The sequence below is a fragment of the Saimiri boliviensis genome, chromosome 14, assembly GCF_048565385.1.
Source record: "Saimiri boliviensis isolate mSaiBol1 chromosome 14, mSaiBol1.pri, whole genome shotgun sequence".
In the NCBI taxonomy this organism is placed as follows: Eukaryota; Metazoa; Chordata; class Mammalia; order Primates; family Cebidae; genus Saimiri; species Saimiri boliviensis.
In genome coordinates this window covers 425,715-453,586 of record NC_133462.1, presented here as the reverse complement: position 1 = coordinate 453,586, position 27,872 = coordinate 425,715, and the positions used below count along the sequence as shown (strand labels likewise).

General features: G+C 48.0%; 1 protein-coding gene across 6 annotated transcripts; it reads left to right on the top strand.

Annotated features, from left to right (window-relative positions):
- The first annotated feature begins 543 nt into the window (after positions 1 to 543).
- ZNF274 (zinc finger protein 274) lies at positions 544 to 27,872 on the top strand. Of its 6 annotated transcripts, none has more exons than XM_074385773.1 (8): positions 544 to 921; positions 1,381 to 1,458; positions 2,724 to 2,850; positions 4,000 to 4,095; positions 21,277 to 21,759; positions 24,827 to 24,939; positions 26,124 to 26,250; positions 26,726 to 27,872. In XM_074385773.1, the coding sequence occupies exons 2-8, from the start codon at positions 1,426 to 1,428 to the stop codon at positions 27,688 to 27,690; spliced, it is 1,944 nt and encodes a 647-aa protein (XP_074241874.1). In that variant the 5' UTR covers positions 544 to 921; positions 1,381 to 1,425; the 3' UTR covers positions 27,691 to 27,872. The 6 variants fall into 6 exon arrangements, with proteins under 6 accessions (XP_074241874.1, XP_074241879.1, XP_074241875.1 ...); XM_074385774.1 differs by lacking the exon at positions 544 to 921 and adding an exon at positions 933 to 1,077; XM_074385775.1 differs by lacking the exon at positions 544 to 921 and having other exon boundaries at positions 1,103 to 1,458; positions 2,689 to 2,850.

The window sequence follows — 27,872 nt, the reverse complement described above, 5'->3', positions numbered from 1 at the left end:
GATACTGGGCAGAGGATCCTGGTCCTCCTCCCCAATGCCTGGGGTACAGTTAGCCCTGATCATCTCTCCAGAACCAGGGTGGACGTTTAGCCACGTTCCCAGCACACTTCAAGTCCTCCGAGTTGCTCGCCCCTCCCTGACCTTGAGTGGACGCTCGGCCCCGCCCACCCTGACTTCCGGGCATGACCCATCTGCCAGAAACCTGGGTGCCGCCAGTCCCAACTCCTGCACACCTCCTGCCCTCCCAGTCCCGCCCCTTCTTTCACGCCTTTGAAACTGATGGAACTTCGGCACCTCTCCCCACTGCCCCCCGCGACTTCCGTCCTCCAGTCGCCCCTCCTTCTCCCCAAAAGTTGCGTGGGCCCTAGCCCCGCCTCCTGCATTCTCCCCGCCCTCCCTGTCCCCGCCCCTCCACTGAGAGGAGCAGCCAGTTAGGCCCGCCCCATGCACTTCCGGTCCTACCCGCTCTTCCTCTTCCCAAGGGACGTCATAATAAATCCCGCCCTCCCCCCCCCCCCCCGGCCTCGCCCAAGCATCACCCACTCCGGCACTTCCGGCCTGACCCCTGTCCCGCTCCTTTCCTAGCTCTAGCTGCTGCTCTGCCCCAGGAGTGGTCGCCTTCGTGGGGAGGCACGACACTCTCCCAGCTCGGGTCGCCGTACATTGGTGTGAGGCCCTGCGGCCTAGTGTCCCTCACCAGAGGCCTCCCCTTGCCCAGCTGGACCGCCGAGGGACATCGACGAGTGCCCTCCTCCAGCAGTCCCCGGCTTCGCCTGCCGCCCAGAACCGACCGGTCAAGATGGCCGCCGCCGGGTGAGGCGAGCAGGCGAGCCGCGGGGGCGTCTGGGAGTTGTAGTCCCGGACGGCGCACTGACGCACTTCGCCGCCGGCCGACGGGCGCCATTGTGCGGCGCGCGCCGGGTGAGTGCCGCGCGAAACCTGCGTCGGTCTGGGGCTGCGCCGGGCGGCTCCGGAACGGTTCGCCGGGGGCGAGCGCGGCCTCTTTGCCTTTCCCGCAGAGGTTGGCTCCCTGGAGCCGGCCGTGTCTGCCGTCCTCCCGCCGCTCTGCGGGATGGGGTCGGTGACCCGGAACCCCGAGGGGAAACAGTGCTTTCGGGGCGCCGGGGTGGAGAGAACAGATGGCCTGCGGGAGCGTGGGGTCTGGGCCCGGGGGGCGACCCCCTCCGGTGTGTGGGACGGAGGAGGCTTGCTGGGCGTCCCGTCCAGTCCTTCGGGAGTCCTGTGACTCCCTCTGGGCGTGTTCCCGATGGGTGGACTTGTCATTTCCCGCCGAGGGAGCCGCTCCTGGGCGGAGGCAAGGGGAGCTCCCCTGCGGAGCCCTTACGCCTCTCCCTCCCCTCCCGACCTCGGTCTCCTCAGGACTCTGCGCACCTCCACCAGAGACGCGTTGAGAAGGAGGAAACTATGGCCGCAAGGCTTCCGACGGTCTGGTCCTCTGTGAGTAGAGGCTTCCTGAGGCTTTGGAGTCCGCTGCCGCACCTGGAGGGATGCGGGCGGTGGTGGGATGCCACCTTCCCTGCGGTCCCCGCATCCCCCAGATCGCTCCGGGGAGGGGCTGGGCACTGGCTGTGGGTGAGAGCCCCTGCGTGGTGGTGGAACCGCAGGTGGCTTGGATTTCCAAGCGTGTAGTTAGAGACTAGGTGGGGGCTTCTGAAGGCCACGTTGAGGCTCTTCCTTGTATCCTTTATACTGGGAAGAGTAATGCACCGGTTTTTTTTTTTTATGATTTTTGTTTGTTTGTTTTTGAGATGGAGTCTCCCTCTGTTGCCCAGGCTGGAGTCCAGTGGCGCGATCTTGGCTGACTGCAACCTCCGCCTCCTGGGTTCAAGCGACTCCTGTCTCCCCAAGTAGCTGGGGCTACAGGTGCGCCACCACACCCAACTGATTTTTTTTTTTCTTTTTTGGTTGAGACAGAATCTCACTCTGTCGCCCACGCTGGAGTGCAGTGTTGCAATCTTGGCTCACTGCAACCTCCGCCTCCAGGGTTCAAGCGATTCTTCTGCCTCAGCCTCCTGAGTAGCTGGGATTACAGGCGTGCGCAACCACGCCCGGCTAATTTTTGTATTTTTAGTAGAGACGGGGTTTCACCGTGTTCGTCAGGCTGTTCTCGAACTCCTGACCTCGTGATCTGCCCACCTTGGCCTCCCAGAGAGTAATTGACAGATGCATGCAGGGATCAGGCTTCTGTTTAGATTTCGGCAGGTAAATTGGCATCAAGAAAGAGGTGAGAGCTACTGAGTTCAATTACAAGTAAAAAGATAGGTGAGGATGGATCCCTGACCTGTGAAGGAGATAGAAGCAGCAGGGCCCTGGGTGGGGGCTGACATCCTGGGTGTGATGGTGCAGCTCAGAGAATTCCCTAGGAGGCATACAAACCACTCTCAAAGTCATAATTTTCAAATGAATAAGAAATTGATTGAGTCTTGGACGTCTCATTCAGGACTCACCCAGGAGAAAAAAAAATAGGTTTTCATATGCTGCAGAGGTCTCATGTGTTGCTCTCCTTACTGTAACCTGAATAGAGTCAAGCTTGGGTTTGCTTGGGGTTTCAGACAAAGACAGAAACTCAGATATGACTCCCAAAATGCCCTTGAGTCGTCTTGTAGACCACTCCGTGCTTTCACTGGCCTGGTTAGCCTCCCTTGTTTTTCTTTTGCTGTGGATGAGGATGGCCTGTGGCTGAACAAGAATCTGGATTTTAGGAACCAGTGACCTTTGAAGATGTAACACTGGGTTTTAACCCGGAAGAGTGGGGACTGCTGGACATCAAACAGAAGTCCCTGTACAGGGAAGTGATGCTGGAGAACTACAGGAACCTGGTCTCAGTGGGTAAGGCTGGCCTCCAGGTCAATAAAGATTTGTGCTTTGTAGCACAAATGTAGCACCTGTAAAGTATGTGTCTGCTTGGGCTCAGAGTGCAGGGGCACCAACAAGTAAGAAAAGGGCAGCTTTTCAGTGAGAGTTCCAAAGCATCACGTAGTTCATCCCTCAGACCTCCTGAATACCAGGGAGGTGGGTCTGTCAAGGATGTTTTCAGGTGTGATAGTGGATGCTTATTGTTTTTGTAACGAGTTCTTGCCGGACGTGGTGGCTCACTTCAGGAGACTTGGGCAGGAGGGTTGCTTGGGCCCGGGAGTTTGCGTACAGTGTGGACAACATAGAGCCTATCTTTATTAAACAAACAAACAAACAAACCCTCCACAGAAATTCCAGATGATGTGATGCCAGTGTCAGCCAGCTTTGGAGTGGCATCAAAGAGCCTGTCCTGGCCGGGCATGGTGGCTCACGCCTGTAATCCTGGCACTTTGGGAGACTAAGGTGGGTAGATCAGTTGAGGTCAGGAGTTCTAGGTTGGCCTGGCCAACATGGTGAAACCCCATCTTTACTAAAAATGTGAAAATTAGCCAGGTACTCCAGCTACTCAGGAGGCTGAGCCAGGAGAATTGCTTGAACCTGGGAGGTGGAGGAGGTTGCAGTGAGCTGAGATAGCATCACAGCACTCCAGCCTGGATGACCAAGCAAGACTCCGTCTTTAAAAAAAAAAAAAAAAAAAAAAAAAAGCCTGTCCCTTTCATCTGTGATTATTGTGAACCTTTCTGTGTTTCCCCAAATCATTGCATGGCTGTGGCTCCAAGCGTTGCATCTGTATTAAAGGCAAAAAAGAAGAGAAGGGCTACCTCTGGCCAGCCCTCTTTCACAGCTGTCATGTTTAATCAGAAAACAAAAGCTTTCCCGGAATGTCCCCCAGCTGACGATCTCCCTTTGTATCTGGCTGACCAGAACTGGGCCCCTCAGCTGCTTGGCAAAGGAGTCTAGGAAAGCAGATAACAGGGATGGATGGAGTTGGATTCACCACTCTAGGCCAGCAGTCATGTCGTGCAGGGGAGAAGGTGGAGACAGCTTGTGCTGCTATAGGATAGCATTTTCTCCCAAACACAGACCCTGCCCCCCAAGCCCTGTCTCTTTTCCTTTGAGCAGAACATCAGCTTTCCAAACCAGAGGTGGTATCTCAGTTAGAGGAGTCAGAAGATTTCTGGCCAGTGGAGAGAGGAATTCCTCAAGACACCATTCCAGGTGAGAACCAGACATATGGGAAGCCCCTACAGGGAAGGGTCCAACTGATTAGTCAGGGACCAATATCTTAGAAAAGCGGTAGACAGTGGGATACCCCAAGTGGGGTGCTGTGATGAGCAGTTGCAGACAGGCAGAACCAAACTAAGTTTTTCTCTGGCCGCATAGTCCACAGTGTCCTGCTTTCTTGAAAGTGAACCTGTTGCTAATAGCAGGTGATACATGTGTTCCCAGTAGGGGCTCCCTTAGTCTGTTACACTCATGGTCTACTACCCTCCCCTCATGTAATCACTGGTAACTCTGGTTTGTATTTCTAGCCAGACTTTCCTGTATAGGCTTACATGAATGTATGTGAATATATATACACATTTTGGGGGTGTTATAATACAAACAGGGTCTCACTTCGTCACCGAGGCTGGAGTGCAGTGACATGATCTCAGCTCACTGTACCCTCTGCCTCCTGAACTTAAGCTGTCCTCCTACTTCAGCTTTCTAAGTAGCAGGAAATATAGGCATGCACTATCACATACATTAAATTCTTTTTTTGGGGGGTAGAGATGGTGATTCACTATGTTGCCCAGGCTGATTTCAAACTCCTGAGCTTAAGTGATCTACCCACCTCAGCTTCCCAGAGTGCTAGGATTACAGGCATGAGCCACCGTGTCTGCCAGTCCACTTTATTTATGTATTTATTTATACTCCTCCTGGACACTTTATTTATTTATTTATTTATTTATTTATTTATTTAGAGGTGGAGTTTTGCTCTTGTTGCCCAGGCTCGAGTGCAGTAGCACGATCGTGGCTCACTACAACCTCTGCTTCCCAGGTTCAAGTGATTCTCTTGCCTCAGCCTCCCAAATAGCTGGGATTATAGGCATGCACCACCATGCCTGGCTAATTTTGTATTTTTAGTAGAGGTGGGGTTTCGCCATGTTGGAGAGGCTGATTTCGAACTCCTGACCTCAAGTGATCCACCTGCCTCGGCCTCCCAAAGTGCTGGGATTATAGGCATGAGCCACCACACCCGGCCACTTTATTTTTTTTGAGATGGAGTGTCACTCTTGCTCAGGCTGGAGTGCAGTGGTGTGATCTTGACTCACTGCAGCCTCAGCCTCCCCAGTAACTGGGATTACAGGTGTGCATCATGACACCAGGCTAATTTTTGTATTTTTAATAGAGACGATTTCACCATTTCACTTTAGGTCTTCACCATTTCACCATTTCACATTTCACTTTAGGTCTTGAACTCCTGACCTAAAGTGATTAGCCCATCTTGGCCTTCCAGCGTACTGGAATTATAGGCATGAGCCACTGTGCCCGACCTCTGCTTTATTCTTAACAGCTTCAGTGTGGTCCACATTTGGTTTTTCTTCTTTGGATGGACATTAGAGTTATTGCAGAAAACTTCCTTGCATACTTTTTTTCGCACGAACAAGTTGGTTTTTCTGTAGGTTGGATTTCTAAAACTGGAACTTCAGGATCAACCAATGTTGTAAGCTAAAAATCTGGTAGTGATAAATTGCCATCTCAAATCCTTTAAGGCCAAACATAGTGGCTCACACTGTAATCTCGGCACTTTGGGTGGCTGAGGTGGGAGGATGTTTGAGACCTGTCTCTAATAACAAAATAAAATAGGCCGAGTGTGGTCTCTCATGCTTGTAATCTCAGCACTTTGGGAGGCTGAGGCGGGTGAATCATTGGAGGTCAGGCGTTCGAGACCAGCCTGGCCAACATGGTGCAACCCCATTATTACTAAAAATACAACAATTAGCCAGGTGTGGTAGTGGACACCTGTAATCCCAGCTAATTGGGAGAGTGAGGCAGGAGAATCGCTTGAACCTGGGAGGCAAAAGTTGCAGGGAACAGACATAGTGCCACTGTGTGACAGAGTGAGACTCCATCTCAAAAAATATATATATAAATAAAATTTTTTTTTTTTTTTTTTTTTTTTTTGAGATGGACTTTCACTCTTGTTGCCCAGGCTGGAGTGTAGTGGTGCATTCCGGGCTAACTGCAACCTCCACCTCCCGGGTTCAAGCGATTCTCCTGCCTCAGCCTCCCAAGTAGCTGGGATTACAGGCATGTGCCACCACACCCGGCTAATTTTGTATTTTTATTAGAGACGGGGTTTCTCCATGTTGGTTAGGCTGGTCTCAAACTCCTGACCTCAGGTGATCCGCCTGCTTTGGCCTCCCAAAGTGCTGGGATTACACGTGTGAGCCACCGAATAAAATCTTTTAAAATAGGGGGATTTAGGCCTTTAACCCCAGCAATTTGGGAGTCCAAGGCAGGAGGATTGTTCAGGCTAGGAGTTCGAGGTTATAGTAGGCTATGATTATGCCACTGCACTCCAATCTGGATGACAGTGAGATCCTGTCTCAAAGAAAAAAAAATCCTTGAGAATACATATAGTTGCTGAAGTGCATGACAGCTTTTTCTTCAACAGCAATTTGTAATGGTCTTTTTAAGGTTTGCAGATCTGATGGGCTAAATATATTGTGTTAGTTTAGTTCACATTTTCCTCACAATGGACCAAGTTGGACATAGTTTATAAATCTATAGCCTGTTTGTATTTTTTCTTTTGTGAGTTTATATATTTTCCCATTTTTTTCTTGTTTATGTGTGGGATTGTGAGTTAATATTTTCCCATTTTTTTATTTGTGGGAATTTTATATGTTCTGGATATTAATATTGAAATGTCATATTCCAGACCATGTATTGTCTACCTTTATGTCATCTCTGTACAGAAGTTTTGTAATTTCAAGGTTTTTTTTTTTTCTTTTCAAATCTGTCTTTATTTCTGTTCTAGATTCTCTATCGTATATAGGCAGGTTATCCAAACGCTTTAGTGTGTTGTGGTATTTGTTACATACCTTGAACTGTTGTGCTCAAGCATTCTACCTGCCTAAGACTTTTAAATTGCTGGGATTACAGCACTTAAGTTTCTGTATTTTTAGTTTATCCAGAATTTCCCTTTATATATGGGTGGAGTTCATTCTCTGCTTGTTGGAAACAACACATTTGTCATGGACTAAATCACCATCTTTATTTACAGGCCTCACTCGTCTCTCCCTTGATCTTTTCTGTCTCTGAGTAAATGCCATGTTACTGTACTTTGATATATACTAGTTCCCCTTGTTAATTAAAAAAAAAAAAAATCTTAGCTGGCTTTAGCCATGTATTTCTTCATGTATGAACACTTACCGTCAGCTTGTCACTGTTCATTGAGAAAATCCGGTTAGGGATGTGTATTACATTTAATTAGTTTTCCATTGTTACTGTTATCTGATCAGGTTAATCCTTCTTCATGGTGTTGCATAGTTGTTCCAGATGAACCAGTCGTGCTCTTAAATTCTGTTATCTTTTTTTTTTTTGAAATGGAGCCTTACTTTGTTGCCCAGGCTGGAGTGCAGTGGTGCGATCTTGGCTCACTGCAACCTCTACCTCCTGAGTAGCTGGGACAATAGTCAACGTGCCACCATGTTTTGCTAATTTTTTGTATTTTATTAGAGACAGAGTTTTGCCCACTTCTGGCAGTACTGAGCTGCGAAATCTGCCCCTTACCCCCCATCTTTGGTGATGACCTGTTTGCCACAGAATAGAGGGCTAGATTCTCTGTGACTCTTCCCTACCCCCAACATTGTTCTGGGCCCTGTTTCTGATTTCTTAATATTTCAACTTCCTGGATCAGCACTAATATTTTGTTTTTCCTCTCCACATTCGAAGTTTTTCCTTCTGTCCCCTTCACTGAAAATCTTTGTTAGCTAAAGAGGTCACTAAACTATTTCACCTGCAAGGTCTCCAGCAGTGCAAGTACTTTGTATTTGCCCGCAGTAGTTTTTGTGCCCCTTGGTCGCTCCCCTTGATTCAGCCTCCTAGTTTTTTGTTTGTTTTTCTTTTTTTGGTATAGAGTCTTGCTCTGTTGCCAGGCTGGAGTGCAGTGGCTTGATCTCGGCTCACTGCAGTCTCCCCCTCCCAGGTTCAAGTGATTCTCCTGCCTCAGCCTCCTGAGTACTGGGGATTACAGCTGCCTGCCACCAAACCCAGCTCATATTTTGTATTCTTATTAGAGGCGGGGTTTCGCCATGTTGGCCAGGATGGTCTCGATCACTTGACCTTGTGATCTGCCCCCTTCGGCCTCTCAAAGTGCTGGGATTACAGGCGTGAGCCACTGCTCCTGGCCCAGCCTCCTGATCTTCCATTTGGTCTTTATGTCTCTGGATTACTCAGGCTGTGATAAGTCTGTGTTTCATCCTTTTTGGAGCTCAGGACCCATGTCCTTCATGGGCAAACCTCCAGGCTATGCACTTCTGGATGATCTAGGAGTATCCTGAATCTGGCTGGTGTCAGGTTACCATGGGTACCATAAGTCTTGGGAGAGTTGGCTCCACAGGTGACAGATTTAGGGTGAAATCCCAGAGTCAGAGGCCACATGAGGGGAGCCTAGCATGAGTTACTGTTGCAGCCTTGGGCTGAGGTGACGGGTGCCCAACTCGTCTTTGCTCTGTCACAGAGAGTCCTTTACTAAATATTGTCCTTCCTCGTTTTGTTTCTTTTCATTTTGTCCTTTTTTTTTTTTTTTAAAGAGTGTACCTTCCTCTCTTTCTTCTCTCACCTCACAGATGTTTTTTTTCCCCTCCAAATATTTTCTTTTCTTTTTTTTTTTTTTTTTTGAGACGGAGTTTCGCTCTTGTTACCCAGGCTGGAGTGCAATGGCGCGATCTCGGCTCACCGCAGCCTCCGCCTCCTGGGTTCAGGCAATTCTCCTGCCTCAGCCTCCTGAGTAGCTGGGATTACAGGCACACGCCACCATGCCCAGCTAATTTTTTGTATTTTTAGTAGAGACGGGGTTTCACCATGTTGACCAGGATGGTCTCGATCTCTTGACCTCGTGATCCACCCGCCTTGGCCTCCCAAAGTGCTGGGATTACAGGCTTGAGCCACCGCGCCCGGCCCAAATATTTTCAATCCAGAGTTTGTTGAATCCACAGATCTCTAACCCACAGACTCTACAGGTCCAACTCTACATTCTTTTTGTCAGCATCTTCTTTCCTCCTCTTCTTTTTTTTTTTTTTTTTTTTTGAGAGTCTTGCTCTGTCACCCACCCAGGCTGCTGGAGTGCAGTGGTGCAATCCTGACTCATTGCAACCTCTGCGCCCTGGGTTGAAGCGATTCTCCTGCCTCAGCCTCCTGAGTAGCTTGGACTACAGAACTGTGCCTGTATGTGTCAGTAGCTTCATTTTAAAATATGATAAAGGAGCTGGGTGTGGTGGCTTGTGCCTGTAATCCCAGCACTTGGGGAGGCCAAGGCGGGCAAATCACCTGACATTGGAAGGTCAAGACCAGGCTGACCAACATAGAGAAACCCCGTGTCTACTAAGAATACAGAAGATTAGCCAGGCGTGGTGGTGGGCACTTGTAGTCTCACCTACCCAGGAAGCTGAGGCAGTAGAATCACTTTAACCTGGGAGGTGGAGGTTGTGGTGAGCCAAGATTGCGCCATTGCGCTCCAGCCTGAGGAACAAGAGTGAAACTTCGTCTCAAAAAACAAACATACATATATGTATGTGTGTATATATATGATAAAGGTACCTGGTGTGATGGCTTATGACTGGAATCCCAGTACTTACCGAGGCTAAGGTGGGAGGATCACTTGAGCCGAGGAGTTCAAGACCAACCTGACCAACATAGCCAGACCTCATCTCGGCTAAAAATAAAAATAATTAGCTGGATGTGGTGGCACATCCCTGTAGTCTCTTACCTGGGAGGCTGAGGCAAGATAATTGTTGGAGCTTGAGAGTTTGAGGCTGCGTTTAGATGTGATTGCACCACTGCCCTTCAGCCTAGACAACACAGCAAGAGACTGTCTCAAAAGAAAAAAGGGCCGGGCGTGGTGGCTCACACCTGTAATCCCAGCACTTTGGGAGGCCGAGGCGGGTGGATCACGAGGTCAAGAGATCGAGACCATCCTGGTCAACATGGTGAAACCCCGTCTCTACTAAAAATACAAAAAATGGCCGGGCATGGTGGCTCAAGCCTGTAATCCCAGCTACTCAGGAGGCTGAGGCAGGAGAATTGCTTGAACCCAGGAGGCAGAGGTTGCGGTGAGCTGAGATCGCGCCATTGCACTCCAGCCTGGGTAACAAGAGGGAAACTCCGTCTCAAAAAAAAAAAAAGCAAAAAAGGACAGGTGTGGTGGCTCACACCTGTAACCCCAACACTTTTGGACTTCAAAGCAGGAGGATTACTTGAGGCTAGAAGTTTGAGACTGGCCTGGGAAACATGGTGAATACAGGTCTCTACAAAATAAAAATAAAAATTAGCTGAGTGTGGAGGCAGGAGGATGTCTTCAGCCTGGGAGGTTGAGGTTGCAATAAGCTGTGCTAGCACCATTATACTACAGCCTTTATCTTTCCAGGATAAGGGAGAAAAATTGTTTCTGAGTTTTTAGCATTAGCCAAGGATGTGGGGATGTCTGGTAAAGAACTAGACTTTGCTGAGGGGGAGGAAATAAGGGGTTTGTGTTTTCTGTGTTTTGTTTTTTTACCTCTTTTTTTTTTGAGGCAAGGTCTCACTCTGTCACCCAGGCTAAAGTGCAGTGGCCCCATCTCACATCACTCCAACCTCAACCTCCCAGGTTCAAGCAAATTCTCCTGCTTCATCGTCCAGAGTTGCTGGGACTACAGGCACCTTCTACCACACCTGTCCAACAATTTGGATATTTTAGTAGAGACAGGGTTTCACCATTTTGGCTGGGGTGGTCTTGAACTCCTGACCTCAACTGATTTTCTCACCTGTGCCTCCCAAAGTGCTGGGGTTACAGGGGTGAGCCACCACACCTGGCCTGTTTTTTTTTTTTTACTTTTTACATTGAAATAATTTTAAAGAGTTACAATAGGCTGGGCACAGTTGCTCAGGCCTGTAATCTCAGCACTTTGGGAGGGCCAGGTCGGAGGATTGCTTGGGAGCAGTGTTAGCAACAAAGTGAAATGCTGTCTCCACCACAAAAAACAACAACCCAAAAACCAAGTGTTGTGGCATATGCCATTAGTCGTCACTACTTGGGAGACTGAGATGAGAGGATTACTTGAGCCCAGGAAGTTGAAGGTGCAGTGACCCAAGGTCATGCTGCTGTATCACAGCGTGGACAAAAGAGAGATGCTGTCTCAAAAACAAAACAAAACAAAAAACTTTATACTAATAGTATGGATAATTCAGCAGCTTTCATGTGGATTGAAGTTTTTAAACTGTCTTAACTGATTCTTGTCATGACGAATTTGAAGACGCCATAGAGACACACAAAGGTTTGCAAATTTAGTCGATTGCACCTGTTTAGACCTCAGAAGGAGATGCACACAGCACGTAAAAACACCTGTGTGGAAGTCAAAGGTGTTTAGAATGGAATGCTTTACTGTGAGATGAGAAAATTGCCCCCTGCAGTGGTCTGTTTCTCTCAACACTGACATGGCTGTGCCTCTCATTAATGCACAGAACTGGTATTGAGTGCAAACTTGGGCTATTTTATCAGCTCACCCTGTATGCTGCTCCAGCTTTCCATGTTGGCAAGAATGGCAGTCAAGTCAGGAGTCCGCAACCTTTTTGGCACTAGGGAACAGTTTTGTGGAAGACAGTTTTTCCACAGACCTCAGGGTGGAAAGGAATGGTTTTAAAATGAAACTGTTCCACCTGAGATCATGAGACGTTAGATTCTCGTAAGGAGCATGCAACCTAGATCCCTCACATGCACAGTTTGCAATAGGATTCATGCTCCTGTGAGAATCTAATGCCACAACTGATCTAACAGGAGGTGGGGTCAGGTGGTAATGATCACAAGCTGGATGCTCACCTCCTGCTGTGCAGCCCAGTACCAGTTCATGTCCTGGCAGTTGGGGACCCTTGATTTAAGTAGAAGGGAATGAAATGCTAGGACAAATGGCATTCATCTTCAGGAAAAGACTGAATGAGGAAAAATGCTGTAACAATAAGAAATGTAGGGAAATAAATTAGATGGCACTTAAATCTTCAGCTCTCACTTAATCCCTTCAAGAAAGCATTGCCATATATGTGGCTCTTGGTTGGAATACTTAAGATATAAACTATTATAGATTTATTAATTAGGAAGGGAACGCAGGAAAGAGACTATTATGAAGGTCACGATTTAGGAAACTCTGCAGCGTGTTTCACATTTTTTACTTGTCAAGAAGTTAAGTGTAGGGGCCAGGCGCAGTGGCTCATGCCTGTAATCCCAGCAGTTTGAGAAGCCAAAGTGGGCAGATCATTTGAGCTCAGGAGTTTGACCAACCTGGGCAGCATGGCGAAACCCTGTTGCTACATGAAATACAAAAATTAGCTGTGCATGGTGGTGTGTGCCTTTAGTCCCACCTACTTGGGAGGTTGAGGAGGGAGGATGGCTTGAGTCTGGAAGGTGAAGGTTGCAGTGAGCTGAGATCTTGCCACTGCAGAAAAGAAAGCAAAGTAGGAAATGAGTCCTACAAATAAAAACAGCAGCTTTTTGAAACGTAGAACAAACATGAGTCTAAAAAAATAAGTTTGATGAAAAGGAGAGTGTTTTATTGGGAGGAAGAAAGCCAAATTCGTTCTGAGATTCCATTCTTTGTATAGCTTGAGAGGTTCATACAAGCTATAGTGATCAGTGGCATACCATTCTTTTAAACAAGAACAAGATGGAATAAATGTGTTTAGTGTGTAAAACTTCACTTTCAGCTTGTCTTTTCCCTCTTTAATGTCTTTGCCATCTTCCATGGGACATTAACCAGCAGATACCCCAAATGAAGTAAGTCTTTTCCATCAATTTTTCAACATCTGAAAACTCACACTGGGAAGAAACCTCATAAATATGATCATGTGAGGAAAGTCTTAACTTGAGAGAATTCATACTGGAAAAGTTCTTACGTTGAGTATTATATCTAAGAACTTCTAGAACTATGAGGATATAATTGGTGTTGGGAAAGGTTTCACGCGTAGCTCTCTTACTCAGCATGACAGAAGTTGTACTAGAGATTACCTAAGAGCATATGGTTAGGAAGGCTTTGGGTATCCCAGAACTCACTACAAGGAGCCCTCTCTGAACATAACGTTTTGGGAACCCCTTCAGTAGGAGTCCTCATTGTTTTCAGCATCAGAGGACTCATATGGGCAACCATCCTATGAATGTAATCTTTGCAGACAAATTACCAGCCTTAACTCTCACCTATGTGACAGAACAAAATAAATATGCACTGGAAAGAACCCCATGAATAATAAAAATAAAATGTCTCATCCCTTTTTTTTTTTTTTTTTTTTTTTTTTTTTTGAGACAGTCTTGCTCTGTTGCCAGGCTAGAGTGCAGTGGCACAATCTTGGCTCACTGCAACCTTCACCTCCCTGGTTCAAGCGATTCTCCTGCCTCAGCCTCCCAATTAGCTGGGACTACAGGTGCGTGCCACCCCACCCAGCTAATTTTTCGTATTTTTAGTAGAGACGGGTTTTCACCATGTTGGCCAGGATGGTCCCGATCTCTTGACCTCATGATCTGCCCGCCGCAGCCTCCCAAAGTGCTGAGATTACAGGCGTGAGCCACTGTGCCTGGCCAAAATGTCTCATTCTATTTTTTGTGTCATAGGGAAGGCAAACCCTACATAAAACTTTGATAACATAAGTATACAAATGTAATATGAAACAAGTCTTAGTCTCTTCTCATTTGCTTTATTATCTGACCTAAACATCTAGAACAAATATTTTAAAATATGGATGACAGCAGGCATTCTTCTTTTACTTCTGTATGTCCCCATTTGCTAACACAATGACTGAATTAGTAGAAGCCCAGTAGATACTGTTGAGCAAATAGATGTCTGAAGAAATTGCGAGAGACAAGAATGTGTCTTCAAAGAGAAGATTGAGTACAAGGCCAGGCTTTGAAACAAAAGGGTAGGTAAGAGAGTAAAGGAAAATCTTGAGAGAATACCACAGAGAAGTCTGTGAGGCCCGAAGAAGTCTTCTTGGCAACTAGGTTGAGAATCTGGAATGTTGAGTGGCTGTCAAATATGTTTTGGCTGGAATTCAGTGTAACAGAATGATCACATGCTTTATGATCTTTTTTTGAAGAACACTTTATATTCTGTGTCATCTCCTACATCTCTGATCTCTAAGACCTCTGTAAATTGTGGTCTTATCTGGGGACCACTCTCCCATGGTTCCAGGGCTTGTACTCAGGGATAATTTCAAAGCCTGAAATGTCTTAACTAGTAAGTCAGAAGGAAAACAAATTAACTAAGTATTTGAAACAGACTTTTTTTGAGGAAAGAAAAATACCTTCAATAATCCTATAGAAAGAGGAACAATGGCTTTTTAAGGACAAAATAAATGAATCAGAGGTAGAGAAGAAAAGAATCCAGGAGCTCATTTTCTGGGTAGACAAAATGCCAAAATTACTTTGAGTAAGTAGAGAATAAATAAATAAGCAACCAGAAAACCTATACAGGACAGAAAAACAAAAAACAAAAAAAACCACTACAGATATTTTACATCTAGTTCTTATTACAGTACTTTGTACAGCTGTTACAAAGAATGAGCCACCTCTTGATGTACTAATTTGAAACAGCATGTGTGTACTTAACATATATATGACATATTTCAATACATAAATATATGTAAACTATTTCTTAAAATTCAAGTGTGCTTGCTCTGGTTTCACATGTAGTAAATTTGGAACAATACAGAGATGAGGATAAAAATTTAAAAATAATACGTATTCAAATATGAACATGCAAATATGGTTGTGTGTCTGTTGATCATTAATGGAAAGATGTAGAGACATCTTTGGCATTTTATATTAACTTTTATAGGTGCTGCCCATAACTTTGCTCATAGAATGGAAATGGCTGTCTCCTTCCTGTTGTGTCACTAATTCCTGGTCCAGTTCCTAAAATATTATAGGTGCTCAGTAATTATTTGTTGAGTTGAGGAGTAAAGAAACAAAAAATGGAAGGATTTGTGGAAAAGTATAGAATTGCCAAACTTAGTCCTAGGAGAAATATTAAAATTAAGTTTTTTAAGAACTAATTGACAGCTTGCATCTGAATATGCAGTGGAGATTTTTTAACTTCCCATTAAAGACAGGGCTAGATGCAGTGGTCCACACCTCTAATCTTAGCATCTTGGGAGGCTGAAGTGGGAGAATTGCTGCAGCCCAGGAATTGGAGACCAACCTGGGTAGCACAGCAAGACTTCGTCTCTACAAAAAATTTAAAAATTAGCCATGCCTTCTGGGGTACACACCTGAAATACTATTAAAATGATACTATGTGGCTAGGCACAGTGGCTCAGGTTATAATCCCAGAACTTTGGGAGTCTTTGGATCACAGAGACCAGCCTGGCCAAAACCCCATCTCTGTTAAAAATACTGGGTGTGGTGGTGGGCGCCTGTAATACAAGCTACTTGGGAGGCTGGGGCAAGGGAATTGCTTGAACACAGGAGGTGGAGGTTACACTGAGCCGAGATCGTGCCATTGCACTCCAGCCTGGGTGACAGAGCAAGACTCTGTCTGAAAGAAAATAAATTTTAAAAAAAGTTCTTGAGCAAAATGACAGATTACAAAATAAATTCATAGAAGTAGTTTAGCTTGCCCAGGTACAGTGGCTGACACCCAGTGCTTTGGGAGGCCAAGGCAAGTTGATCACTTGAGGCTGGAAGTTCAAGACCAGCCTGGGCGACATGGTGAAACCCTGTCTCTACTAAAAATACAAAAAAATTAGCCAGGTATGATGGTGCGCACCTGTAATTTGGGAGGCTGAGGCTTGAGAATTGCTTGAACTCAGAAGTTGGATGTTGCAGTGAGCAGAGAATGTACCACTGCACTCCAGCCTGGGCTTCGGAGCAAGATTCCATCCCCCTCAAAAAAAAAGAAGAAAAAGCTTTGGTTACACCAGGAATAACAAATTTAACACAAATATACAAAACATATTAATACCTTTAAAAAGTTGTACCAAATAATAATTATTAAGGAATGAACTGGACACTTTTTATTTTTTAAGGAGTTCACTCTTGTTTCCCAGCCTGGAGTGCAGTGGCGAAATCTCAGCTCACAGCAACCTCTGCCTTCTGGGTTCAAGCGATTCTCCTGCCTCAGCCTCCTGAGTAGCTGAGATTACAGGCACACACCACCACACCTGGCTACTTTCTGTATTTTTAGTAGAGATGGGGTTTCACCATGTTGTTCAGGCTGGTCTCGAACCCCTGACCTCAGGTTATCTGCTCACCTCAGCGTGAGCCACCGTGCCTAGCCGAGCAGGACCTATTTGAAGAAAGATGTATGTGCTGGAGTGTGGAAGACTTCAATAAATAGAGGTATTTACTTATTTTGAGGACATACAAAGCTTAGAAGTACTGATGCCCTTTTCCTGAGTCCTGAAGTCATTCTAGCCATCAACCTCTCGAGAAATGCTACTGGAACCATTTTACCATGGCACCAGAAATGCAAGTCCTTGACAAGGGCTTGGCTGAAAAGAAGTAAGTGGGGTGCAAACCACGTGTGCTCTATGTTACACAGAAGCTGTATTGAATCAGCAAATATTACTTGAGCATTTGCCAGGATTCCAGGTACGGTTCCAGGACTACATCAGAGCGATGAGCGGGGCAGCTGTCACACTTGCTTTCATTTGGCCTACATCCATTCCAGGCTGGATCTAGCATGCATGGCTGATTAAATCAACAAAAGTGAACTTTTTGGATGGGTTTGGTGGCTCACGCCTTTGGGAAATCACAGCACTTTCGGAGTCCGAGGTGGGCGGATCATGAGGTCAGGAGATTGAGACCATCCTGGCTAACATGATGAAACCCCCTCTCCACTAAAAATACAAAAAATTAGCCAGGAGTGGTGGCATGTGCCTGTAGTCCCAGCTACTTGAGAGGCTGAAGCAGGAGAACCACTTGAACCTGGGAGGCAGAGGTTGCAGTGAGTCGAGATTGTATCACTGCACTCCAGCCTGGGTGACAGAGGGAGACTACATCTCAAAAAAAAAAATTTTCCTTCAGTACCTCAATCACACTGGGCACCTTTCAACTGCTCATTGCCTCTGCTGCTAGTGCTACTATGTTGGAACAGTACAGATCTAGAACATCGTATTTGTAGAAAGTTCCGTTAGCACTGCTTTTAGATAGGATGAGAGAAATGATAAGTAAATTGATGAATCAGATATTTTGAGGTGGTAATTGGTGCTCCAGAGAGAACGAAACAATGGGATATGTTGTCAGGGGACAAGCGAGGTAGGGGTGGGCAGCAGTAGTTTAGAACCAAGCAGGAGGACGGCTCTGAGGAGGTGACATCTGAGCACAGAGCTGAATGGGAAAGGTGAACCAGGTGAAGATGTTGTGGAAGACTGTAGCAGGCAGGGGGGTGGTGCGCATTTGGATCTCTGGATGAAAGCCCATATTCTAGGAAAAGTAAGATGGTGGCTTTGGAAGACCCCTTTAGTGTCAAGGGCATGAAATAGCAGGGTTTGGAACCCAACTTCTTTGTTGTCCACTGTGTTAGGCTGTTTTTAAATTGCTATATATACCTGACACTGGGTTATTTATGAAGGTTTAATTGGCTCACATTTCTGCAGGCAGTACAAGGGTGGCACTGGCATCTGCTCAGCTTCTGGGGAGGCCTCAGGGAGCTTTTACTCATGGTGGAAGGCATATTGGGAGCAGGCATGTCGTATGGCAAAAGCAGGAGCCAGAGAGGGGAAGAAAGTGCCACAAACTTTTTTTTTTTTTTCTCCTTTGAGACAGAGTCTCAACTTTGTCACCCAGGCAGGAATGCAGTGGTGCGATCATGACCCACTGCAGCCTTGACTTTCTGGGCTCAAGCATTTCTCCCATCTCAGCTCCCTGAGTAGGTGGACAACAGGTGCATGCCGCCATGCCTGGCTAATTTTATTTTTTGTAGAGATAGGGGTATTGCCATGTTGCTCAGGCTGGTCTAGAACTCCTGGGCTCAAGCGATCCACCTACTTCAGCTTCCCAAGGTGCTGGGATTACAGGCATGAACCCTTTGCCTGGCCACACTTTTTTCAATAACCAGATCTCTTGTGAATTAACTTATTACCAGGAGATTGCCGCTAAGGCATTCGTGAAAATTCCCCAGGCCCCAGCTCCAACACAGCATCACATTTCAACCTGAGATTTGGTAGGGACACAGAACCAAACCATATCCACTCTGTAAGCCTGGGCAGGGTTCCTAACCTATCCCAGCATGAATTTCTTTTGTGTTTGGGTTGTACATTTGCTTCCTGGGACTGTGGGCATCCTTTGTGAAATGGTAGTACTGTCATTGATTCGAAAACTGAGTGATGTAAAGATGAGCAGCAGCCTTTGGCAGATCCTCCTCTAGGCTCTACTTTGGGGTCTGAGATCCACAAGTCCCAGTTGGCAGCCTCTGGTCCAGTGGAGGAGACAGATGCGGAAGGTTATCCAACAGGGAGCTTGGCAGCACTGAGGGAATGATGAGAGAGGAGAAGAGCACGGAAGCCGAGAGCTTTCCGGACAAAGAGGAAAAGTGACGGGGTACTGTGCCTGGGGATTAGGGGCACTGAGGGTAAGTACTCTTCTGGATCTCCCCCACAATAAGCTGCTAAAAATATCATTACTGTTAAATTTTGGACTGGTATACCTGGTTAATCAGCATTCACTGGGAAACAGCACAGTGAGGAAGACAGCTGCCTAATGCTGTTTCTCACCCTGGAAGAAAAGCAGCAGAGAGGAAGAAATACTGTGACACAAGAAAATCGTGTCGAGGGAGAAAGCAGTGGCTCCCATCAGCCCCACATGCTACGCCTGGACTTTGGTACCTAATCACTTTGGGTGAAGAAACCCAGGCTCTGTCGGTTGTGGTGGCTCATGCCTGGAATCCCAGCATGGGAACCAGAGGCGGGCAGATCACGAGGTCAAGAGATACAGACCATCATGGCCAACGTGGTGAAACTCCCTCTCTACTAAAAATATAAAAATCAACTGTGCATAGTGACATGTGCCTGTAAACCCAGCTACTGAGGAGGCTGAGGCAGGAGAATTGCTTGAAACTGGGAAGCGGAGGTTGCAGTGAGCCGAGATCACACCATTACACTCCATCCTGAGCAACAGGAGCGAAACTCCATCTCGAGAAAAGAAAAAATGTAATTGAAAGAAAAATGAAGGCCGGGCGCGGTGGCTCAAGCCTTTAATCCCAGCGCTTTGGGAGGCCAAGGCGGGTGGATCACAAGGTCGAGAGATCGAGACCATCCTGGTCAACATGGTGAAACCCCGTCTCTACTAAAAATACAAAAAATCAGCTGGGCATGGTGGCGCGTGACTGTAATCCCAGCTACTCAGGAGGCTGAGGCAGGAGAATTGCCTGAACCCAGGAGGCGGAGGTTGCGGTGAGCCGAGATCGCGCCATTGCACTCCAGCCTGGGTAACAAGAGCGAAACTCCGTCTCGAAAAAGAAAAAAGAAGAGTGAATTATGCTTTCAAGTAAAGAAAAGTTACTTGAAGCGAAATAAGTTCCCAGAAGTCCTGAGGAACAGGATATAGAGGGGGCACGCCCCCAAAGTGAAAATAACTCAAAAGCTTATTTGGGGGAAGAGGTTGGAAATAGGTGCTCTAGTGTATCTGATCTATCAAGAAGAAAAACCACTTCAAGCGTAGACTGGCAATGGTTGAAACTTAAAAGCGTGGCTCCGGTCCTGGTGTACAGTTGTGCCACCTCGCTGGAAGGCCGGTCTGGATTGCAGGGCGGTGGTACGGCCACTGGCCGTGGGCAGAACCTAGCATGGGGCTGACTCCCTGGCGCCTGTCAGTGGCGGGCACCTCCAGGCGAACCTCCGCAGCGCGCAAACTGGAAGCCCAGAGAGGCCATAGTTTATATTCAAGGATTTGGAGGGGGATGGGGGGGGCGCGCCTGCTGTGGCCTCAGCGGAAAGTCTCCCCCAGCCTGTGAGGTCCGGAGAGCTGCTTGCAGGTGGGGCATGAGTGGAAGCTCCTGGCGCTTCCCTGTTGCCCCATGTAGACCGAGGACAAGTCCCCGTCAACTGGCACTGGGGAGAATAGTAGCGGAAGCTTGTGTCCCGGAGGCTGCTGGGAGTTGTAGTTCTTATAAGTGACAGTTCTGGGCGTGGCCAGAAGTTACAACTGCTTTTCCAGTTGTGGGGGGAGGCGGGCGGTTAGCGTGGCCGTCCACCGTGTGTGGCCGGTGCTATTCTGGGCAAAAGGGTCGACATGTGGTTGTGGCCTCGGATCGCCGAGTGCGAATGACGGACTCAGCGGATTCTTTGAGAGGCCAAGGCCAGTCCAGTTCCAGCAGACCCGTGCAGGCAGCAGCTGGTCACTGAAAGGTGCTTTTTCTTTTTATTTTTTTTTCTTGAGAGGGAGTTTCACTCTTATTACCGAGGCTGGAGTGCAATGGCGCGATCTCGGCTCACCGCAACTTCCGCCTCCTGGGTTCAAACAATTCTCCTGCCTCAGCCTCCTGAGTAGCTGGGATTACAGGCGCGCGCCACCATGCCCAGCTAATTTTTGTATTTTTAGTAGAGGCGGGGTTTCACCACGTTTACCAGGATGGTCTCGATCTCTTGACCTCGTGATCCACCCGCCTCGGCCTCCCAAAGTGCTGGGATTACAGGTGTGAACGACTGCGCTCAGCCTGAAAGATGCTTTTTTATTTTTGAGACAGCCGTAGTTGTTCCACACTAGCAATTTTCTGCGCTGCGACAGTTTTTCTGCGTCGTAATAATCACACTATAACTAGTGCCGATTTTCCTGCTTACAAAGGAGTTTTAAACGATTTTCTTGAACGGTGTTCTAACAGTACCTGTTTTTCCAGTTTTGTTCTAACAAACCACTCGGGGCCGGAATTGTATGATGTGGAAATAAAGACCAGGCCACCCAAATGAGGACACGCAGAGGTTGACTCAAAGCCAGGTATAGCAGGGAGCCAGTCACGGCCCCTTGTGTTCCGTAGAGAGAATCAAAGGCAGACAGGGTGTGAGGAATATATAAACAAATTGTGATCTCTCTTGTTACCATCCATCTTTGGTAATAGCCATCCTAGCGGTGTGAAGTATATTCCACTGTGATTTTGACTTGCATTTCCCTGGTGAATAATGATGTTGAACATCTTTTCATGTGCTTGTTCTCATTTGTCTTGCTCTGCTTTTGACTTACAGGGTTTCCTGAGCTTCAGTTGGACCCTAAATTGGATCCTCTTTCTGCTGAGAGCCCCCTGATGAACATTGAGGTTGTTGAGGTCCTCACACTGAACCAGGAGGTGGCTGGTCCCCGGAATGCCCAGATTCAGGCCCTGTATGCTGAAGATGGAAACCTGAACCCAGATTTCCCCAGTAAGCAGGTCCAACAACTCATCAAGCATCCAGGTGACCCTGAGGCCGCTCGTCAGAGGTTCCGGCAGTTCTGTTATAAGGACATGACAGGTCCCCAGGAGGCCCTAGAGCAGCTCCGAAAGCTGTGTCACCAGTGGCTACAGCCTGAGGCGCGCTCCAAGGAGCAGATCCTGGAGCTGCTGGTGCTGGAGCAGTTCCTAGGTGCACTGCCTGTGAAGCTCCGGACATGGGTGGAATCACAACACCCAGAGAACTGCCAAGAGGTGGTGGCCCTGGTAGAGGGTGTGACCTGGATGTCGGATGAGGAAGGTAAGTAGAAGGGTGGGTAGAGGGACAGCTTAATGAGGGTGTCCTGGAGGACCCTGTGGGGGAGATAAGAACCCCAGGCTTCCTGGGAGGGTTGTGGGAAACATTGTGCCCACTCCATACAGACCAAGGACATCCATGTTCCCCATGTGTTCCTGAGCCTGAGCTGCTAAAACCCCTGTATTCTTTGAGTAACCCTTCATGGGCTTCTGATGGAAGCACACAAATAAAGTGCTTCATTTTCATCCCTCTGGCATTTCTGCTGCACCACAAGCCCCTCTAGCACTTGATAAGATAGGACTACTGAGCTCATAGAGCCTACAGTAGCAGGAGAGATAGGGATTTGACAAATGAGAATGCATAGAACAATGCTGAGATTAAGAGGAGAGCGAGGTGATGGTGAGGCTCATGAAGGTCTGCAGCTGACACCTGGTGTCAGGTAGAACTTGGCCAGGGTAAACAAAGGGGCAGGAAAGATAGGCTCTGCAGAGGAGAGCACTGAATGTAAGGACCAAGATGGAAGGAATCACAGTAAATGCAAAACCCAGAGAAAAATCGAGTGTGTCTGTGATGTAAGGGAGCAGAGGGTGGAGCTGGCACAGCCAATGGGGACTTTTGTTCTAAAGCAATGCAAAATGTTCTTCTAAAACCATGGGACTTGGCCGGGCATGGTGGCTCATGCCTGTAATCCCAGCACTTTTGGAGGCTGAGGCAGGTGGATCATGAGGTCACGAGTTCAAGATCAGCCGGGCCAACATGGGGAAACCCTGTCTCTACTAAAGATACAAAAAGTTAGCCAGGCATGGTGCTGCGTGGCTGTAATCTCAGGAGGCTGTGGGAGGAGAATTGCTTGACCCCAGGAGGCAGAGGTTTAAGTGAGCCAATATTGCGCCGTTGAACTCCAGCCTGGGTAACAGGATGATACTCCGTCTAAAACAAAAACAGTGGGACTTGATCCCTGAGTTTCAGAAATTGGTGGCACCATTGGATTTGACCTTTAAAGATGAATCAGGCTGTGTGTATGATGGATGGTGGACAGGGGATGGGGGTGAGGCTGGACACACACAGGCAGCTATTCCCATGCCCTCTGATGGGGTGGTGTCTTGCATAGGAGTGACGGTGGTGACAGACTGTGGAGAGAGTACACATGTGGCGTGTGTATTTGGGAGTAAGACTCCAAGACTTGATTTCTTCTTTAGGCTGAGTTTCACAGAATATGTGTGCTCCTGCATTGCTCACCTCCATTTTCCACATTTACGGGTGCCCAGAAGACATCTCTGATGTGAATGAATGATTGACTGGTTGATGTTTGTAATTGAAGGGAAAGAGAAGGTATCCTGAAGGGGGATGTTGAGATTCTAAGAGGTCAGGACATTCTGGATATGTGGGTATCCAAGGCAGCAGGGCAAGCACTTTGCATGAGTTGTTTCAGATGCCCCAAGTCTGGGGTGCTGTACTTGGCAGAATAATTGCCCCAAAGGTGTCCATGTCCTGACTCCTATACCCTGTGAATTAGTTGTCTCACATGACAAAGGGGACTTTGAAGAAACAATTAACTTAAGGATATGCAAATGGAGAGATACACTGGATTATTTGGGTGGATTTAACATAACCACAGGAGTCCTAAGGAGAGGGAGGCTGGTGGGTCAGAAGAGATGTAATGGTAGAAGCAGGTGATAGAGGAAGAAGCCATAAGCCAAGTGTTTGAGGTGACCTCTAGAAGCTGGAAAAGGCAAGGAGTGGATTCTCCCATGGAGCCTACAAAAGGAACACAGCCATGCTGATACCTTCCTTTTAACCAAGTGAGGCACAAACCAGACTTCTCATTTCCAGAACTCTAAGGTAATACATTTGCATTAATCTGAGCCAGTGGCATTTTGGCAATTCACTATAGTACCAACAGGAATCTAGTTAGGTGCCAAGGAGACAGTTGTGGGGTTAATGAGATGAAAATCAGTGAATTCACCCTGATTATAAAAAGCAAATAAAAAGAAAAAGCACCATTCAACCTCAGAATGAAATAAATTAGTGCCCCAGAAGACAATGGGAAGAGGCCTTCCAGAGAACCCCGAGGATCCCACATTATGTGATCAGTGTGTTAGTTGGGACCCTGGGGTGTGACTGCCACAAAGCCTTGCACAGAATGGCTCAAAGGAGAAGGAGAATTATTGAAAAAGTTCCAGGATGCTCTAGCATTAGGCAGGGCTGGACCCAGGGGCTCTAATAGTGTACTCCAGACTTGTCCTGTCTCCCATTCTTACTTCTGCCCTCCACTGGCTTCATTCATGGGCAGGCTATCTCCCTGCCCATGGGATTTCTCTTTCCCAAGTATTCTAGCTTAAAGCCTGTTGGCTCCAATCATCTGGCTATAGGCTTTGTTCATCCCATATCTAGTCACTGTGGCCAGGAGAAAGGGATGATCCAGTGAGTCAGCCTAAGTCATCTCATGGCCCACCTTGATGGGGAGGGTGGATTAGCGTTGTGGAAGCCTGTGGGCCATGTGCGGTCATGTGAGGAAGGTTAGACATGAAGGAGCCATGGTTAGAGGGGCCATAGGGCTAGATGGAGCTGTCGTTTTCTTAGCTGGGAGGAGACTTGGTGACGTTCACTTCAAGATGGCTGCATGTCATGGGTCCAGGGAGTGTCTCACCTTTCATGAGGTGGGGAGGAGACAGGGAGGAAGGAAAGGGTGCCCAAATAGGCAGGATCGAGGGCTTGGGGGCCAGAAACAGGGGCTTTGACTCTAAGGAGGCAGTGTGAGGCAGCTGCCTCACAGGAGGAGCTGGGGCCCACAGCCGTCCTTGGAGAGGGAAGGACCAGGGTCTCGGCAGTGAGGACACTGGTTCCCTGCGGCTCTTGGAGGGTGAGCCGTCCTGGGCCCATCCAGGTGTGGGCACTCGGGAGGGGAGCTGAGCTGGTGAGAAGGGAGGACAGGAGCAGAGGCGCCGTAGTCTTGGCGCCGTAGTACAGTGTGGGTGTGCAGTGGCCTGACAGTTGCAGAGAGGCCACCGTTGCCCTTTCCAAGGGTTCCCACACCTGCTGACCCCCTCTGGCTGGTGTCTTCTCTCAGTACTTCCTGCAGAACAACCTGCCAAGGGCACCGCCTGCTGCCCCAAGGTCACTGCCCAGCAGGAGAAGCAGCAGGAGGATGCAGCCATCTGCCCAGTGAAGGTGCTTCCTGAGGTAAGCAGGGAGTGTTGCCCTTTGTTCACAGCATCTCCCGTGAGGCAGGCCCGCCCATGAGACATCCACCCTGCCCTGGGCTTTCCTAAGATCTCCCACAGGCTGGGTCATTCTGAGATTCTGGGCTCTTAGGTCCATGCTGGGCCCTGAAGCAATCTGAGTGTGAAGGGCAGCCCTGCCTTCCAGCTACCGTGGCGTCACTGGAGACAAGCCATGGTGACTGGGAGTTGAGAAAGCAAGAGGCAAGAGGGAAGGGACTCACCAAGTGTTTACAGAGACTTGAGAGATGTAACTATCACAGGCAGGCACATCTGTATCTAGGTCAGAACAAGAGAGCCCTCATCCTTAAGAAATGCATACTAAGGTATTTATCTTTGTAGCTCTTTTGGTATCTGGGATTTGCTTCAGAATAACCCAGAGCTGGGGTGTGTATGAAACAAGATTGGTCCTGATGCACTAAGCACTGGGGTAGTGGTATGTATGTGGCATTGGTCAGAACTGTTTGCATTGCAAGTGGCTTATACTGACCCAAGTAGTAGAAGTAAATTTATTGGCTCTCATGTATTCTGTAGTAGGCTTTAGGCAAGGCTGCATCCAGGTGCTCCCAGGTGAGGGGAAGAATCTCTGGCCAACCTGTTTCATGGTTCTATTCTTAGACAGATTCTGCCCCATGTAAGCAAAATGCCTCCCAGATCCTGGCAAAGCAGGGTTGGAGGAACCTCTTCTTCCCAAAGTCCTGCTCAGTTCCCCAGGAAGTACCAGTCATGGCTGTGCCAGGGTGGCTGCCCACTCCCAGATCAGCCCCATCCACAAAGGCAGGGGCTTGGTTGTCATTTCCACTAAGTGGGAAGACAGTACTAATAGATGGAGAAGGCTCTGCAGTGGGAACATGTCAGCACTGGGCAAGCTGGATAGAGCCATGGTTAGGATGAAGTTGGTTGCTTGTTGCACTTGGGCCTCTTTGTGAAGCAAGGGCTCTGCCTCCCAGCCTGAAACCCAGACCTTGGTTTGGACCCAGTAGACCTCGTGTGGGCCCTGGGTTGGTGTCTCTGAGTAAATCCCCAAAGCAGGAGAGTCCCTAGCACAGTGAGCTCTGTCAGAACCTCCCAGCTGGCCTTTCTTCTGCCTTCATTGACAACCCTCTGACCCTCCTGTTGAGCACAGACACATGTGTGATGTTACAGGAGCCAGTGACCTTCCAGGATGTGGCCGTGGACTTCAGCCGGGAGGAGTGGGGGCTGTTGGGCCCGACACAGAGGACTGAGTACCGCGATGTGATGCTGGAGACCTTTGGGCACCTGGTCTCTGTGGGTAAGGCCCTGCCCCCTCCTCAACCACCTCAGGGCTGGTAGGCCATAGGATTCCGAGTCAGGGGTGTTCATCTTCTCTGGGCTCCACACTGGGCATTCCCTCAAGTGGCCCTTGCTCCATCCAAAGGCTGTAAGTGGAACTGTACACCTGGAGGGGTGGGGGCATTGGGTGGCCAGAAGCAGCCTTGGGTCCAGTGAAGAAGTGATTTGCTATCTGCCCTGAGGCAGTATGATAGAACAGGAATTGAAAGAGCTTGGAGGACACTCCCTGCCCTCCCTGTCCCTTGTTCACCAAAGTCCATGCTCTCCTCCCTGCTGCTTCATTGCTTTTCAGTCTCTCTTCAGGTTGCATGACTATATGGAAAAAAAAAAAATCCTGACTTTTGAACTTAATTGTGTCTTTCATGCTCTCAGCCCCATCCCACCACATCTACTATGGTATCCACATCTTTTTTTTTTTTTTTTTTTTTTTTCAGGTTGGGAGACTACACTGGACAATAAGCAGTTAGCTCCAAATTCTGGCATTCCTGGGGAAGAACCAGCTGCCAGCCTGAAAGTGCAAAAATCCTCGAGGGACTGTGCCTTGTCCTCTACATCAGAAGACACCTTGCAGGGTGGGGTCCAGGAAGTCCAAGACACAGGGTTGAAACAGGGGGAGTCTGCTCAGGAAAAAGAGCTCCCTCACAACCCTAAGTCCCAGGCAAACAGTGGTGCTCTTGACACAAACCAGGTTTCACCCCAGAAAATTGACAAACTTGAGTCCCAGGCAAACAGTGGTACCCTTGACACCAACCAAGTTTTGCTCCAGAATCCTCCTAGAAAACGATTGCGCAAACGTGACTCACAGGTCAAAAGCATGAAACGTAATTCACGAGTAAAAATTCATCAGAAGAGCTGTGAAAGGCAAAATGCCAGGGAAGGCAATGGTTGCAGGAAGACCTTCAATCGGAGTACTAAACAGATTACGTTCATAAGAATTCACAAGGGGAGCCAAGTTTGCCGATGCAGTGAATGCGGCAAAATATTCCGGAACCCAAGATACTTTTCTGTGCATAAGAAAATCCATACAGGAGAGAGGCCCTATGTGTGTCAAGACTGTGGGAAAGGATTTGTTCAGAGCTCTTCCCTCACACAGCATCAGAGAGTTCATTCTGGAGAGAGACCATTTGAATGTCAAGAGTGTGGGAGGACCTTCAACGATCGCTCAGCCATCTCCCAGCACCTGAGGACTCACACTGGAGCTAAGCCCTACAAGTGTCAGGACTGTGGAAAGGCCTTCCGCCAGAGCTCCCACCTCATCAGACATCAAAGGACTCACACTGGGGAGCGCCCATATGCGTGCAACAAATGTGGAAAGGCCTTCACCCAGAGCTCACACCTTATCGGGCACCAGAGAACCCACAATAGGACAAAGCGAAAGAAGAAACCCCCTACCTCATAACCCTCAAGCCAGTTGAAGAAACAGTGCTTCTTCAGCTCAACCTTGCAGTGTAACATGCACAGGCCTGCTTGTGAATTGGCAATGTGAAAGGGAAGCACTGAGTGAGGACATTGACAAGACCAAAGGACAACTGGAGAGACTGCCCAGCACATCATGAATAAATAAGAAAATGGAGTTACTAA

Bases quoted from the DNA above. Each gene is read 5' to 3' on its own strand.
- ZNF274 (XM_074385773.1), top strand. From the start codon at position 1,426: ATGGCCGCAAGGCTTCCGACGGTCTGGTCCTCT. The intron at 4,096-21,276 runs GTGAGAACCAGA...TTTGACTTACAG, and splicing joins TCCTCAAGACACCATTCCAG to GGTTTCCTGAGCTTCAGTTG. The intron at 26,251-26,725 runs GTAAGGCCCTGC...TTTTTTTTTCAG, and splicing joins TGGGCACCTGGTCTCTGTGG to GTTGGGAGACTACACTGGAC.